At 54.8% G+C, this 14795-nt stretch overlaps 3 protein-coding genes across 3 annotated transcripts in view; 1 reads left to right on the top strand and 2 right to left on the bottom strand.

Moving 5' to 3' along the window:
- Positions 1–3564, bottom strand: part of PTSG_07669 (uncharacterized protein) — a 28752-nt gene extending 25188 nt beyond the window's left edge. Inside the window, exons 1-9 of the mRNA XM_004991411.1 lie at positions 3517–3564; positions 2384–3142; positions 2154–2220; positions 1861–2012; positions 1389–1457; positions 1005–1124; positions 726–785; positions 328–459; positions 48–131 (exon numbers count right to left, since the gene is read on the bottom strand). Of these exons, the coding sequence (XP_004991468.1) occupies positions 48–131; positions 328–459; positions 726–785; positions 1005–1124; positions 1389–1457; positions 1861–2012; positions 2154–2220; positions 2384–3088 (1389 nt within the window). The 5' untranslated portion in view covers positions 3089–3142; positions 3517–3564. The remainder of the gene's footprint in view (positions 1–47; positions 132–327; positions 460–725; positions 786–1004; positions 1125–1388; positions 1458–1860; positions 2013–2153; positions 2221–2383; positions 3143–3516) is intronic.
- A 156-nt stretch (positions 3565–3720) lies between these two features.
- Positions 3721–8691, bottom strand: PTSG_07668 (disulfide isomerase). The gene is made up of 15 exons (XM_004991410.1): positions 8493–8691; positions 8200–8223; positions 7869–8000; positions 7361–7460; positions 7123–7182; positions 6733–6853; positions 6411–6483; positions 6062–6196; positions 5643–5762; positions 5265–5341; positions 4993–5095; positions 4717–4788; positions 4390–4532; positions 4156–4219; positions 3721–3981 (listed from the first exon to the last, which is right to left on the bottom strand). The coding sequence occupies exons 1-15, from the start codon at positions 8646–8648 to the stop codon at positions 3907–3909; spliced, it is 1455 nt and encodes a 484-aa protein (XP_004991467.1). The 5' UTR covers positions 8649–8691; the 3' UTR covers positions 3721–3906.
- Positions 8692–8752: 61 nt separating this feature from the next.
- On the top strand, positions 8753–14708 carry PTSG_07667 (uncharacterized protein). Its single transcript, XM_004991409.1, has 13 exons — positions 8753–9093; positions 9435–9907; positions 10108–10187; positions 10426–10747; positions 11017–11036; positions 11237–11351; positions 11591–11733; positions 11983–12137; positions 12366–12467; positions 12703–12870; positions 13181–13659; positions 13890–14029; positions 14229–14708. The coding sequence occupies exons 1-13, from the start codon at positions 8916–8918 to the stop codon at positions 14344–14346; spliced, it is 2493 nt and encodes an 830-aa protein (XP_004991466.1). The 5' UTR covers positions 8753–8915; the 3' UTR covers positions 14347–14708.
- The last annotated feature ends 87 nt before the right edge of the window (positions 14709–14795 follow it).

The raw sequence follows: 14795 nt of genomic DNA, 5'->3' as shown, positions 1-14795 counted from the left end.
CTACACATTCACACATTCGCACGTGCATGCATGCACATGGGACGCACCTGACCGTACACGCCGCCGCTGCTGTGGGTTGAAGTGGGTGTTTGAAGAGGTGGCTTGACTTGGGAGTTTTGCAGGTTGCGCAGCTGTCGTGGCGTTGCAGCAGACAGCAGTGAAGGTGGGGGCGGGTTTGAGTGTGGAAGCAGGTCGTGTGTGTGTGCGCGCGCGCGCGCGCGTGTGTGTGTGTGTGCGTGTGCGTGTGAGTGTGGAGGAATTACATATGGCGGAGAACCATGGTGAGGTAACTATGCAAGGGCAAAGGCAACAACACAAGCGACATACCTCGCTTCGCTTGCTTTCAAGCTCGCTGCTGGTTGCGGTGTGGTACTTGTACATCTGCTCCAGCATGTGGGTATTGGTGTCGTTGAGCTGCTTCACCGCCTCAAGCGGCATGTGCGGCAGAAAGCGGTTCGCCTGTAGCCAGAAACACAGACAAACACACACACACACACAGACAAACACACACACACACACACGCACGCACACACACACACACACGCACACGCGCGCGCGCACACACACACACGCACACACAGCACACAAGCACAAGAGGACCACATATGAGTACATTTGAATGTCGGACGCAGGGGGCGAGCGCAGGGAGTGAGCGCAGGCTGTGGGTGCAGAGCATGTACAGGCTTGTGGTTTGACTCTCTGCAGTCAAAAGGTGCACTACGAACCACGCTGGCGGTGATCTCCATGTACACGCGGCGAATGTAGCCAAACAGCGCCATCTTTTGCTGCACATGGCAGTCGCAGTACAACAACACCAGTCGCAATGACCGTGGCAAAAGAGGTGGGGGAAAGCAAGCAGCCCAAGGGTGATGGGCGGACCAGTGAGTGAACGTGAACTGAGTAGTGTTGTTCTCGCAACCACAAGGAACCGCGAATACTCGCACGCACATGATGTCCTTGTTTGCTATTCACAAGGCCATGGGGCATTTGTGCAAGGCACGCACCTGCTTTGAGATGGCGACGTTTGGCTGGTAGCGCTTGATGTAGAGGAAGACGCGGATGATTGAAGCGCAGACCTGCCCAGACTCAAGCGGCAGCGCCTTGAACAGGTAATCGCACGCATACTGCACGGGCAGGAGACACAACACAACAAACCGATGGGGCAGATGGGTTTGCGCATGAGTGTGTGAATATGAATATGCATGTTTTTTGGTTTTTTTTTTTTTTGGGGGGGGGGGAGGTTATACTCGAGTATGTACGTGTGTCAGTACATTCGGGTGTGTGCACTGGGGCATGTGCGTGCTCCAGTGCATGTGTGCATGTGCGTGTGTGCGTGTGATGTCTGAGCAGGAGAAACAAAGAACGCGGTTGCGGGGGTGCCACCGCACCTCGGCGACGTCGGATTTGCTGAGGCCAATGAGCACGCGAATCGTGTCGATCAAGAACATGCGCGCCGCCTGTACATGTGTGAACGCCATTGCATTGCATGCGTGGAACACATGACGAATCAAGAATAACAACACAACGTGCACACGTGACAAAACACCACGTTGCGCGTTCAAGCGTGAGACATGCGGTGCAAAACAACATTGAAAGAACAACGATGCATGCACGAATACAACCAAAACACGATGCACGCGTGCACAACTCACGGCGCACACAGCCATCACACACCACAAGCACTTCCACCACCGTCACGCTGTAGCAGAACCCTCCTCCCCCTTTCCCTCGCGACCCTTGTCACGCACACACACACACACATACACATACACACACAAACAAACAAACACACAACACACACACACACACACACACACAACACACTCTCTCCCTTCGACCCCAAGGGGCACGTGTGCGCACCACGCCGGCCTCCTCGGAGTCGTCGTAGAGGGGCATGGCCTGCAGTTTGTGCACGATGCTCTTCACATTCTCGCGGAGGTCCACGCGGGCCGCGGCGCGAAGCTTGCTCGACCGGATAAACGACTGCGCAATGAAGGTGACTTCCCGTGGCTCTGCGCAATGGGGCAGGGCGGGAGTGGGAGTTAGGGAAGGGCAAGGGGTGGGAGTCGGCATATTGAGTCGAGGAACATGTCACAACGCGACGCGACTCATGTATGTGTGTTTGGGTGTGTGCGTGTGTGCTATAATCACACCTTCTGTGCTGAGCAGCTTTGTCATGAGCTTCTTCACCGTCTGGAGATCCTCCTGAGAAGGTGCAACCTGCACACACAAGAGCCGTGTAGGATGAGTAGGTACAGAGAGGGAGGGAACGCGTGCCGTTGCACCATTTGTCTCAAACACACAAGTGCACACCTTCACACACACACACGCGCATACAAGCACACCTTCACACGCGCACACCTTCACACACGCATGTACGTACGTGAATCTGAGATCTCCGTGTCCTCGACTCTTGGGTGCTGCTACCACTGGCGGTTGACGCCGATGTTTGTGCAGGCGCCGACGATGCAGGGGGTGGTGTTGCAGTGTTCGCCGTGGCTGTAGTGATAGCTGTGGGCGGTGCTGCACCAGACACCGGTGCGGTGGAAGTTGTGCTGCCGCTTTGCACTATCCCTTGCATCTGCGAAGGTGCGGCTCCTTGTGAAGGCGTCCTATTGACCTGTGGCTGCGGGGTCATGGCGCTCGGTGCTGACGTCGCCATGGACGCCATGGGTGTCATCGGCGCACTTCCCCTTGGCACTGGTGTCGAAACTGGAACGGCGCCTGGGCGTGCTACTTGTGCAGGTGCTGGAACAGAACTGGGCAACGACACTGACCTGCCAACGCCTGTTGGCGTCGACACCATGCCCGTGGGACCAGAAGGCACAGCCACTGGGTATGGTGAATATGTCGTTCCCACGCTGGTTGGAGGTGCAGTGGACGATGACTGCGTGCCACTCACTGCTCCCGGACGGACGCCCACTGTGCTGGTGGTTTGAGGCGGCACATACTGCGGTTGTGGTTGCTGTGACTGTTGTGACTGTTGTGACTGCTGTGGTTGTTGTGGTTGTTGTGGTTGTTGAGGCTGTTGTGGTGGTTGTTGTTGTTGCATTGGCTGGCCCTGCCCTGGTGGAGGGCCCGAGCTCATCGCGCCTGCGTTTCTTTCTCGCGCTCAGGTCACGAGAGACATGCGATACAAGCTCTGTGTGTGCGTCAGTGTGTGTTGTGTGTGTATGTGTTGTGTGTGTTGTGCGTGTGTATGTGTTGTGTGTGTATGTGTTGTGCGTGTGTGTGTCAGTGTGAGTGTGTGATAGAGGCAAAGTGTGAGTGAGTGAGTGTGTGTGTGTGTGTCAGTGTGTGAGCGTGCAGTGTGGGGGTTGTAATGAGGCGTGAACCTTCGACTTGGTCATAAATAAGGGGGCAAACAACAACTTTCTCAAATGCTTATCGTGCGCGCAACGAAGCAGGCTGTTGTGAGATGCACCAACAACCAACCAGGCAGAGGCCTCTCACGCGCTCAGTCACTCTCTGTCTCGTCGATGTCACAACCCTTGTTGTGTCTGTGTTGGTGCGCACTTCGCCTCTCTCGTCGTCTTCTTCGCCCTGCGGCTGCTTCAAGACAGGCGGGAAGAAAAATGGCAATGTTTTCGACCAATGTTCCGACAACTTGTGTGTGTGTGTGTGTGTGTGTGTGTGTGTGTGTGTGTGTGTGTGTGTGTGTGTGTGTGTGTGTGTGTGTGTGCTGTGTGTGTGTGTGTGTGTGTGTGTGTTGCACTTGTCGTTCTTGCTGCACGATGCTTGTGGGAACAAAGCATGTGATGTTGCAACAGTATTTACTGCTGTGCCATGCTGTAGAAGCGGTGCAGACAACAAAACACACACACACATACACAAATACACCAACACCTACACGTACACGTACACACAAAGGTCGTCAAACCAAGCACGCAAACATGCAAGTCAGCTTCAAAGCTCGTCCTTGGAGGCGGCCTTCTTGGCAGGAGCCGACTTGCGGTTGGCATTGACGTAGTCCACGAGGTGCTGTGACGACACCAACAGTAACATCAGCAACAACATGATAAGCCATGGCATTGTCCCAAAGGAAGACGTCGCGTGCATTCTCACTGAGGACTAGGGCACGGCATTGTGCAATTGAGATACACACACACACACACACACACACACACACACACACACACACACTGGAGTGCTTACCGTGACGTCGCGGCCGCCGTCGTACTTCTTGGGGGTGGTGCTGCCGGCAGGCACGAAGAAGATGCTGCACATAGCAAATTGTGTACAGGAGGTCACACGTTCGTACCATATCAAAGCCAACACACGCACACACACGCACACAAACACGCACACACACACACACACACACACACACACACACACACACACACACACACACACACCCTCCCTCTCGTTTGCTCGCGTTGTGCGCACCTTGGGTAGCCGCGCACGGGGAAGGTGGAAGGAAAATCGTTCGCGGTGGCGTCAATCTTGGCAATCACCACATTGTCGTCGTCGGCAAACTCATCGCCAAGCTCAGACCACGTCGGGGCGAGCTTCTTGCAGTGGCCGCACCACTGTCATGCGTGCGCCGTGAGAGCAAGCGCGAGACACACGTGAATGCACTTGTCTGAGTGATGCAGTCACATGTGCGTGCGCATGTTCAACTGCATGTGGCACCGTGTCACTGCAAGGGAGCTGCAAACACAGAAACAAGCTTGTGTGTGTGTGTGTGTGTGTGTGTGTGTGTGTGTTGCGTACGGGAGCGTAGAACTCGATGAAGACATCCTTGTCCTCCACAACAACGTCATCAAAGTTCTTGCCGACGACCGTCTACAACGAAACATCAAACAGAATGCACAACCACGCGACAGGGGGTGGAGCAGCTTGTGAGCAGGGTATGCAGACGCACGGCAAGTGTCATGTGCATGTGTGTGTGTGCGCGCGTGTGTGTGTGTGTCACATGTGTGTGTGTCATGTGTGTGTGTGTGTCATGTGTGTGCGTGTGTGTGTGATGGCGAAAAAGGGGGAACGTACGCGGACGTTGTCGTCGTCCTTCTCTGGGATTGGTTCCGACTTGACGTGGGGCTCCACCTCGCCAGCAGCAAACGCCTCTGCAAACTTCACCATCGCGTCCACGCTGCACAACACCACGAGCGCACGTGTATGTGGGGTGTATGTAGGCTTGCAGGCAAGCAACAACAGTGCAGCATCACAAGCATCACAAGCATCAGCGAACACGCGCGAACACACACACACACACACACACACACACACGCACATACACACACACGCACGCACGCACACACCTCCAGTCGTCGTCCATGCGGTACTTCTTTCCATCGGAGCCGTGGATGGCGACGCCAATGTCAGACGTGATGCCAAACTGCAGCGTGCATTCATGCAGGCAGTTGAGTCGCAGGTGTGCGTGTGTGTGTGTGTGTGCGTGTGCGTGCGTGTGTTGTGAAACAAAGGCATGTGTGGGAATGAGACACAAGGTCGATGACGAGCCAAACAAGAGGAGAAGGGATTGTCAGGGCGCATTGGCTTCGAAACACGCGGAGCCACAACACAGAAGGCATACACGGACACAGCAAACTCAGTCACCACATCACACACTCCATTGCCACAACACAGCAACAGTGCCGTGCACAGCAACAGGGCCGTGCATGAGGGTGTTTGCGTACCGCCTCAATGTCCTGTCTGAAGCCGTCCTTGTTAGCGACGGCCCATGTGAGGTCGGTGTTGGCCTTGCTCTGCGCCTTCAGCACGCGGTTGCGCACGTACTTGACGCGCGATGGGTTCAGCTGCAGAATGTACACGCTCGATGAGTTGACGTTGTTGGTTGGTGGGTTGGTTGGTTGGTTGGTTGGTTGGTGGGTGGGTGGGTGGGAGACGAAAGCACGTGGGCTCGCGGTTCGGAGGTGATCCCCCGGCTGAGGACTATGAATGCACCAGGTGCACTTGCCCTTCGAAAGTGTACAGTTGATCACAACGGCACACACACACACACACACACACACACACACACACACACACACACACACGCACACACCGCACACACACACACACACACACACACACACACACACACACACACACACACCTCGAGGTTGAGGTCGAAGTAGACGACAAGGAGTGGGGTCTTCTTCATGAGGAAGGGGCGGGTGTCCTCTGTCATTACCCCGACCTTGCCCAGCGCCGCGTCAGCAACAAACGCCGTGATGTCTGCAGGGCGCGGCTGGAGGCGGAAGCAGCACGGCAAAGAAAGAAACGTGATGGGTGACTGTTGACCACAAAGGTATGCACGCACACGCACACGCGCGCGCACACACGCACACTCACTTGCACACACACAAACGCACGCACGCACACACATATGCTCACACACACACGCTCACACACACACATGCACACACGCCTGCACACACACACACACACACACACACACACACCTCGCCGTCGTAGGTGTGGGTTGGCTCTTCAAACTTGTTCTGCAGCTTCTTCGGCTGGAACACAACAATCTTGCTGTCAAGTCAAGCGGAAATCAGCCGCAACGGGAGATTTTGTCACAGCAACAGGCAGGTACATGATGAGACACGACAATGAAAGGAGGAGGTGGTGGGGGAGGAGGAAAGGTGATTACGTAGTAAGGTGACATGCAGGTACAAGCCCTCGTGGCAAGAGCAACGCAAGCATGCATGCGCAGGAACACAACAAGGCCACATTCATACAAGACAACGTGCGTACACCCACAGCTACAGCGATACTGCTCACTTCTCTCCGTATTTGGCGAGGGCATCTTCGTTGCGTGTGTATGCAAAGCGGAAGCTGTCACGGTTGGCATCTGCAGACTTCTGGAACGCAGACTTGAGCCGGTCGCTGTTCTTCAAAAAGGCTGAACGCGCATGCAGTTGCAGTGCAGTGGATTGTGTGTATGTGTGTGTGTGTGTGATTTTGTGCGTGTTGACGCGCGTGTACGGTTGAGAATGAGAGAGAGAGAGAGAGAGAGACGAGAAGGCAGGGTCGCATTGATTGTGTGTGTGTATGTGTGTGTGTGCGTGTGCGTGGGGGGGGAGGGGTCGTTCAGTCTCCACAGCGTTATCCGCTTATGGCATTGCTGCCCTGTTAACAAAATTGTTCGCTTGGGGTGTCTCAGGCGCGTACCAACGACGGCCGTCTCGTCTGAGGCGAGGAGGGCATCAAGCTCCTTCATGTCGCTCAGCTCTGGGAAGGAGAACACGTCAGCACAGACATGAGCGTGGTGTTGCCGTGGACAGAACTACGCAATACGGAAGTGGCAAGGGAGAGCAATGCAGCGAAGCGTGTCGTGCGACGTGGCTGGGCAGGACAAAACAGCCACATCAGCAGGGTGAAGGAGCTGAACAACGAGACGTGAACGCACCAACGGCGCTTGGGGTGGCTTGCTTCTTCATGTACTTGACAATGGCCGATGCGGTGCGCTGGTCCTCATAGGGCGCAAACTCCTCGCCGTTCCGGAACAGCTACGATGTGCGAAATTTCGTGTGTACATGCGTGCGTGTGCGTTTGCGTAAGTGTGTGTGTGTGTGCGTGTGTGTGTGTGTGTGTGTGTGTGTATGTGTGTGTGTGTGTGTGTGTGCGCGCGCGTTTGTGTTTGTATGTGTATATATGTACGTGTGCGTTGCGTTTGTGTGCATTTGCGTTTGTGTGTATGTGAGTGTGTGTGTGTGTGTGAGAGTGTGTGTGTGTGTGCGTTTGGGTTTGTGTAAGTGTGCATGTGTGCGTTTGGGTTTGTGTGTGTGTGTGAGTGAGTGAGAGAGAGTGTGTGTGCATGTGTGTGCATGTTGGCGTGTGCTAAAGCGCATTTGTGTGAGCAAACCCATCCGAGGTTTGCCCTGCCAGCACGTCACCCATCAAGTGCACGCGCATACCTTGATGGTGGGGTAGCCGCGAACACCAAACTGGCTGGCCAGGGCGCTCTCCTCCGTGGCATCCACCTTGGCAAGCATGATGTCCAGGCCAGTCTTGGCCAGCTCCGTCGCAGCCTTCTCATACTCTGGCTCCTGTTCGTGCAACAACACAAAACAGCGGACAACCCGTGCGAGCGGCAGTGAGTTTGTGCATTATAAACGAACGCGGCCTGCCCTGCACAGCAAAAGCAAGGGTGAGACGAGACAGGAACACAGGCAGTGCCGACTGGCAAGGCCTTTGTTCGTTCCAACGAGCAACAGTCACGCAAACAAATCATCATGCCCTACTTACCAAACGCTTGCAGTGACCACACCACTGTTGTTGTTGTTGTTGATGTTGAAGGAGTGCAAAGCAAAGCATGGAATGTGAGGAAGCCTGGAATGTGTGCTTTCACACTGAATCGAGCATAGTGTACACCCACACCCACCCACACACAAACTCTCTCCCTCTTTCGCTTTCTTTGAAGCCACTGAACACTGCAACGACACACTGAAGTGGACACTGCAAAGACACACTGAAGCCACTGAACACAAACACATACAAACGCACGCACGCGCGCACACGCACGAAAGACACGAACCAACCGGGGCGTAGAACTCCACAAGGGCGAGGGGTCGCTCCTTCAAGGTGGAGGCAAAGTTGTTCGTGGTCAGCGTCACCACATCCGAGCCTTGGGCTGTGCCAGCGGCCGCAACCACCGCCACCAAAACAAGTAAGGCAGCAACGGCACTCGTCATCATCAAAGGAAGGACACGTCAGTCAGTCTGAAAAAAATTAAAGACAACAGCACAAAATAAATGACTTTTACTGTCAATTTTGACAGCTGGACCAACTTCGCCGTCCGCGAAAATTTTGAATTTCCACCATCGCATCGCCAAAGCAAACAAGCAAACACCACACACACACAAGCAAACACCACACACACACACAAGCAAACACCACACACACACACATATCAACACCATCCAATCACCCATCCATCACCACAAGCAAGCCAGCAAGCGACAATGTCGTTGACACCAACGAGATCCACAGGCGACACCCCTACCAGCACCAACAACAACACCACCACCAACAGCAACAACGTCTCCACCATGTCCTTCGATTATGACGGCTTCCAGTGCCGTGAGTTCAGCTTCTCCACAGCCAACGCCATCAACCTGGACGACAGCGATGCGTTCTTCGGTGCGTTTGCGTGTGTATTTCATTGTTTGATAAGGCTGCCAACAAACCTGCCAACATTGTGTGCCGTTGTGTGCCGTGACCCATACGTGCACGCCTTGGCGCTTGTCGGCGTTGCGCTTGACCACGACGTGCGCGTACTGCCCTTCATGTTTCGCGGCTTTCATCACTCCTCACTTGACAACACACACTCGCACACCACACACTCACCCTCACACACACTCACACACACCCACGCACATGCACTCACTCACTCACACGCACATGCACTCACACACACCCACTCGCACACACCCACGCACATGCACTCACACACTCACACCTCTTCATGTTTGTGCATGTAGCCAACCACAAAGACTCCATGGCGCCCACCGAGCTTGGCCGCCAAAGTGGGGCAGTTGAAAACGACGACTCCATTCTGAACATCAGCGCCGAGGTGGAGCTGGACGACACCATCATGGGCCCAACCACTGCAAACACAAGCACCACAGCCGCAGACACGCCCATCGCATCGACACCAACAACCAAGCTCATCAACTTGGAGAGCACAGGGGTCATGACCCCGGTCAACGACACAAGCGACATCCCGGACCCGTTCCTCACGCCCGTCGCCAAGCCTAACGAGCAGCAGGAGACACAGGCAGAGGAGGAGCAACAGGAACAGCCGCAAGCTGTGGAAGCCGTTGCCGACGCACAAGCCGAGGCCGATGAGAACAAGGAGAACCAAACGCCTGCCGAGCCAAAGCCACGCTTCATCAACCTTAAGACCAGCTGGGGCCCTTCGACTGCTTCTGCAGCCTCGAAGGCAACCTCCAAGGTGTGTATATGTGCTTGTGTAGCTATGTGTGCGTGCGTGTGAGCTGAGCGCACGCATGTGCGTTAGTGATTGTGTGTGTGTGTGTGTGTGTGTCTGTCAGGAAGTGTTGCAATGATATCAGTGCATGGATTGTGATGATCACATCGCCTACTCAACAATCTGTAATCCCTTCAACCTCGTTCTATGGCCATTGCAAACAGCCATCCAAGAGCCGTCGCAGCAGTGGCAGCAACAGCCAGGCCCTCAAGGGCTTCAAGAGCAACGCTGCAAAGCCACAAAGGTGCGTGGTTTTGGTTGTGCTCGTGCGTGCTTGATGTTTGTCTCCATGTGTGCACATTGTTGGGGATTGATGCACCATGCAACTTGCACGAGCATACACGCGCATGCTTTGCTTCGTGCTTATTTGTACTTGTGAACATACACGTGTCTGTGCATCACCAGCTCACTTTCGCAACAATACCTCGTTACATCACACGCCCCTGTTCCTATACTATGGTCTTGTGCATCTCGTGGTGCAGGAAGAAGAGTGTGCGCGTAAAGGCAGCCAACTTTGTCAAGAAGATGGCTGGCATCAAGGCGCGCAGCAGTGGAAAGGGTCAGACGAAAGCAGGAAAGAACGCCGTCAAGAAGGCCCTTGCCAAGTCCAAGAAGAGCAAGAACATGGCGCAGTTTGTGCCGTTGCGCTCCAAGAAGACGTGCACGGCTGCCCGCGAGCCATCAGCGTCGCTCACGCGCGTGCCCGAACACAAGACATACGATGGCTACGTGAGCGTGGCAGAGAACCTGGTCAAGTTCTTCACCGATATTCCACAACGCTTCCTCTCTGGCGAAAAGTCGGCAGTAAGTTTTGGCAGTCACCCTGCTCTGTTTCGCTAGCTTGTGCACGTGTGAAACTGTGTGCCCGCCCGTGTGTGTAAGACAGAGTTTGTGTGTGTGTGTGTGTGCGTGTGTGTGTGTGTGTGTGTGTATGAGTGTGTGCTTGCTCGCGCGTGCATGTGTGCATGGTTGTGTGTGTTTGTGTGCGAGCAAGTTCGAATTCATCGCAAAGAGCTCATCCACACATGCTCACGCACACTTGCCAACCACCTGTAACGTCGCTTCCCGCGCAGAAGAAGCAAAAGCCAACAGCGTACGTATTCACTTCATTGTCGTTTCAAGTATGCTTGTGCTTGCACATGTGCAGCTAACCTGCCAGCTTGTGCGCGCATTCACAACCACACCAAGCCAACGCATGATGCAGAAACACACGAATGTCGCACATGATCTCATGCTCACGCATGTTCTCATTGTGCACGTGTCATCTTGTCTTGGTTTTGCAAACACCCTCAGTCCCCGCACCCACAAGACCACTGAGGAGCTGCAAATGGAACAGGCGCGCATGGAGAAGGAAAAGTTGATGGCCGAGCACAAGCGGTTCCTGGAACTCCACCCAGAGCTGGCAATGGTTAGTTTGCGCCACTCAGCTGGGCAAACGGGCGTGTGCATGTTTTGTTGTTTTTCAGGATTGCATGTTGTTGGGGTTGTGCTCGCACGCATGTATTCGAGTGCCCTACTCTCTTTGGTGCCGATGACTTGTGTGTCGTGTGTACAGCAATGCCGTGTTGCTTTCTCACATTGACACCCCATACTTGCGCATACACCCCTGCTCAACCCATGCATGTATCTCACGCCGCTGGTCAACAGAGCAACGGCGGCGGCTTCCAGAAGCGTTCAGCGTATGTGCCGACAGACCCGTGTGAGCTCGACCCAAACCTCCCATACGAGGAGGCCGTGGCAAAGCAGGCGGAGGCCCTTCGCATGCGCGCTGAGGCAGAGCGCCAGGAGCGGTGAGACTTGCGTTGAAATGCGGTGTGTGGCTCAGTGTTTCATGTGAGCGTTTCGTCTGAACTTCCCGTCGATGTACACATGCATGTGTCTGCCGATCTATTTCTCTCCATGTATCTCCCTCTGTGACTCTGTCTGCCTGCCTCTACCTCCCTCTCTCGCTCGCACGTCCAACGTTCGACATTGACGCCAACACTGATGTTGCTGTCTCCACGGTGTTCCACTCGTTTTGTTCTCCTTGTTCCCGACAGCAACAAGCAGATGCAACAGGGCCTGCAGCGCGTGCTCGAGAGCACTGAGGGTGAGCTTGGCATTTGCCGCAAGGAAGTGAAGCAGCCCACAGAGCCCACCACACCAGAGTTCCTTCGCCGTGCCCTGATGAACAAGGAGCGCAAAGACAAGCAGCGTAAGTGCACTCTGTATCCACGACTGCATGCATGTGCCGTATGTGTGGGTGTGGGTGTGGGTTTGTGGTTGTGTGTGTGTGTGTGTGTCTGTCTGTACATGTATGTAAGTCCGCGCCATTGCCCCGACAACACGCTAGCCGTTGAAATCCCAAGTCTCACCAACCACGTTTCGCGTCTATTCACAACCTCCCCCCCCCCAACCTTCCTCTCTGTGTGTGGACGCACAGGGCTTACGGAGAAGCAGGAGGCAGAGTTGATGGAGAAGATGCAGCGCCGCTTCAAGGCAAACGGTGTTCCCGTGTTTGTGACAAAGACCAAACCCGCCAAACGTAAGCTGCGGCACGGATGAGTGGAATGGATTATGATGCAACATGACGGTGCAAACATAACGACGTGACCACCGTGGCGTTGCGTTGGGGACCATTGTCGTTGTTGTCACTTTGCGGCCGCCACCAGTGTGCGGTACTCTCTTCCAAATCATTTGCGCCGCTTCTCATGAGTTCCCCCTCTTCCATCCTCCCTGTTCAACCGTGTGCTTTTCCTATATGTTGTGTTTGCCTGCAGGCGCCAAGCGTGTTGAGAGCACGACCATGGAACCGCGCAAGTTCAAGTCGCGCCCCTTTAAGAAGCCGCCAACACCCAAGATGGAGCGCAAGCACAAGGCAACGCAGCCCGAGCCCTTCTCTCGCGCCACGCTGTACCAGAACCCAAAGGAGAAGAAGGAGCACCTGAGTGAGTATGCGCATTTTTTCGCGCAGTGGTGTGTGTGTGTGTATGTGTTTGTGTTTGTGTGTGTATGTCTGTGTGTGCGTGTGTGTGTCTGTGTGTGTGTGTGCGAAGGCAATGGTGATTGGGTGCTTGTCACGGGTTTGGGAGTTTACTGCAGCTCAAGTGCTGATGAAATGTTGTTCTCACAACCACACACACACACACACACACACACACACACACACACACACACACACACACACACACACACACACACACACACACACACACACACACACACACACAAACACGCGACTGTGGTGCCTTCCCACAGAGGAGCAGCTTGAACGCGAGGAGCAGGAGAAGTTGAAGCAGCACCGCGAGTTCAAGGCACGTCCCTTCACGGCTCCAAAGGCGCCATCCATTGCGCGCCCACGCCGCAAGGTGAAGCCCGACCCCTTCCGTCGTGACACCCTCTACCGCGACCCACGCGAGAAGGTGGATGCGCTGGCCCAGCAACTTGCACAGGAGCAAGCGCCGCAGCCGTTCAAGGCGCGTGGCATGCCCGTCTACCCGGAGTTCAAAGTCGAGCGTCCGCAGACGATGGTCGTTGCCGAACCGTTTGAGCTGGAGAGCGTGCGCCGTGCACAGGAGCACCGCCGGCAGCTGGAGGAGCAGCAACAGCAGCGCGAGATGGAGGAAGAGGCGGAGCGGCGTAAGCGCAACAAGAAGAAGCCCCTCGGCGAGCTCACCAACAACCCCAACTTTGACCCGCAGCACGCCGTTCTCAAGAAGGAAATGAGCATCCAGCGCGTAAGTTGTGTGTGTGTGTGTGTGTGTGTGTGTGTGTGTGCGTGTGTGTGTGTATGTGTGTGTGTGTGCGTGCTTGTGCTTGTGCGTGTGCTTGTGCTTGTGCTTGTGCGTGTGTGTTTGCTTGCGCGTGCCCGTGCGAACTTGTTGACTTCTCTTTGAACAACCACACCATGGTATACGAACCTCACACGTAATGACTCCCAAATCACCACTGTCCTGTCATGACACAGGCCAAGGAGAAGATGGCTGCAGACAAGCTTGCCAAGGAAGAGAGCGAGCAGATGCGCCAGCAGCAATTGGAGGAGGAGCGTAAGGAATACCGCAAGATGCTCAACAAGCTTTCATTCCGTCGCGACATGCCCATCTTCCCGTTAGTCATCGACACATCGCTGCTGTTTTTGAACTGATGTTTTCACAAGTGTGTGTGTGTGTGTGTGTGCATGCGTCGAATTGTAAGACGCATTGTCCTGTTTTGACACCTTGTCCTGATTCTTCATTTCCCTCTACGCTCACTACCGCACCCCTCACCAACCGTGCTCTTTCGTTGCACACTGGTTCAAATCACACAGGTCACCCAAGTCGCTCCGCAGCGAGGCGCCGCTCGTGGAGCCGGAGACACCCGATGTTGCCCGTCCCCTCAACCGCCGTCACAGGCAGCCGGCGCTCCCGGCGTACCTCCGCAAGTGAACGTGCTTCATCCCCTCCCCCCTCATCTCTCATTCGCCATCAACCTGGTGTGCAGTGCCGAATCACGTTGTTCTTTTGCAGTGGCGTGCGCATCGTTTGTTGCTTGGTGACACCTGCCTGCATCTTTTGTTGTGCGTGTGCGTGTGTGTGTGTGCGTGTGTGTGTGTGTGTGCGTGTGTGCGTGTGCCAGACAATTTCAGAAATGAACGATTGCTGCTTTGTCGCTTTCCTTTGTTCGCCCCTCGCTTGCCAATGCTTCCCTTGCTTCCTGTCTCATAACACATTCAAGTAATCGCCAACAACCATTGACGACAAGTATGTGTGCGTGTGCTGAGGTAGAGTGTGAACTAAACTGGTTTCACACAAACAACAGCGTTGAAGTCGTTTATTCGAGAGGCAAGAGATGAGATGAATTGTTGCATTCATTCCAAGCACGTGCATCACACACA

The sequence above is a fragment of the Salpingoeca rosetta genome (genome assembly GCF_000188695.1).
Source record: "Salpingoeca rosetta unplaced genomic scaffold supercont1.20, whole genome shotgun sequence".
Taxonomy (NCBI): domain Eukaryota; class Choanoflagellata; order Craspedida; family Salpingoecidae; genus Salpingoeca; species Salpingoeca rosetta.
This window is presented reverse-complemented; position numbering and strand designations above follow the sequence as displayed.

Bases quoted from the DNA above. Each gene is read 5' to 3' on its own strand.
- PTSG_07668 (XM_004991410.1), bottom strand. From the start codon at position 8,648: ATGATGACGAGTGCCGTTGCTGCCTTACTTGTTTTGGTGGCGGTGGTT. The intron at 6,197-6,410 runs GTGTGTGTGTGT...TTCCGCCTCCAG, and splicing joins CCCACACCTACGACGGCGAG to CCGCGCCCTGCAGACATCAC. The intron at 3,982-4,155 runs GTAAGCACTCCA...GTGTCGTCACAG, and splicing joins ACGGCGGCCGCGACGTCACG to CACCTCGTGGACTACGTCAA.
- PTSG_07667 (XM_004991409.1), top strand. From the start codon at position 8,916: ATGTCGTTGACACCAACGAGATCCACAGGCGACACCCCTACCAGCACC. The intron at 10,748-11,016 runs GTAAGTTTTGGC...CTTCCCGCGCAG, and splicing joins TCTCTGGCGAAAAGTCGGCA to AAGAAGCAAAAGCCAACAGC. The intron at 11,352-11,590 runs GTTAGTTTGCGC...GCTGGTCAACAG, and splicing joins TCCACCCAGAGCTGGCAATG to AGCAACGGCGGCGGCTTCCA.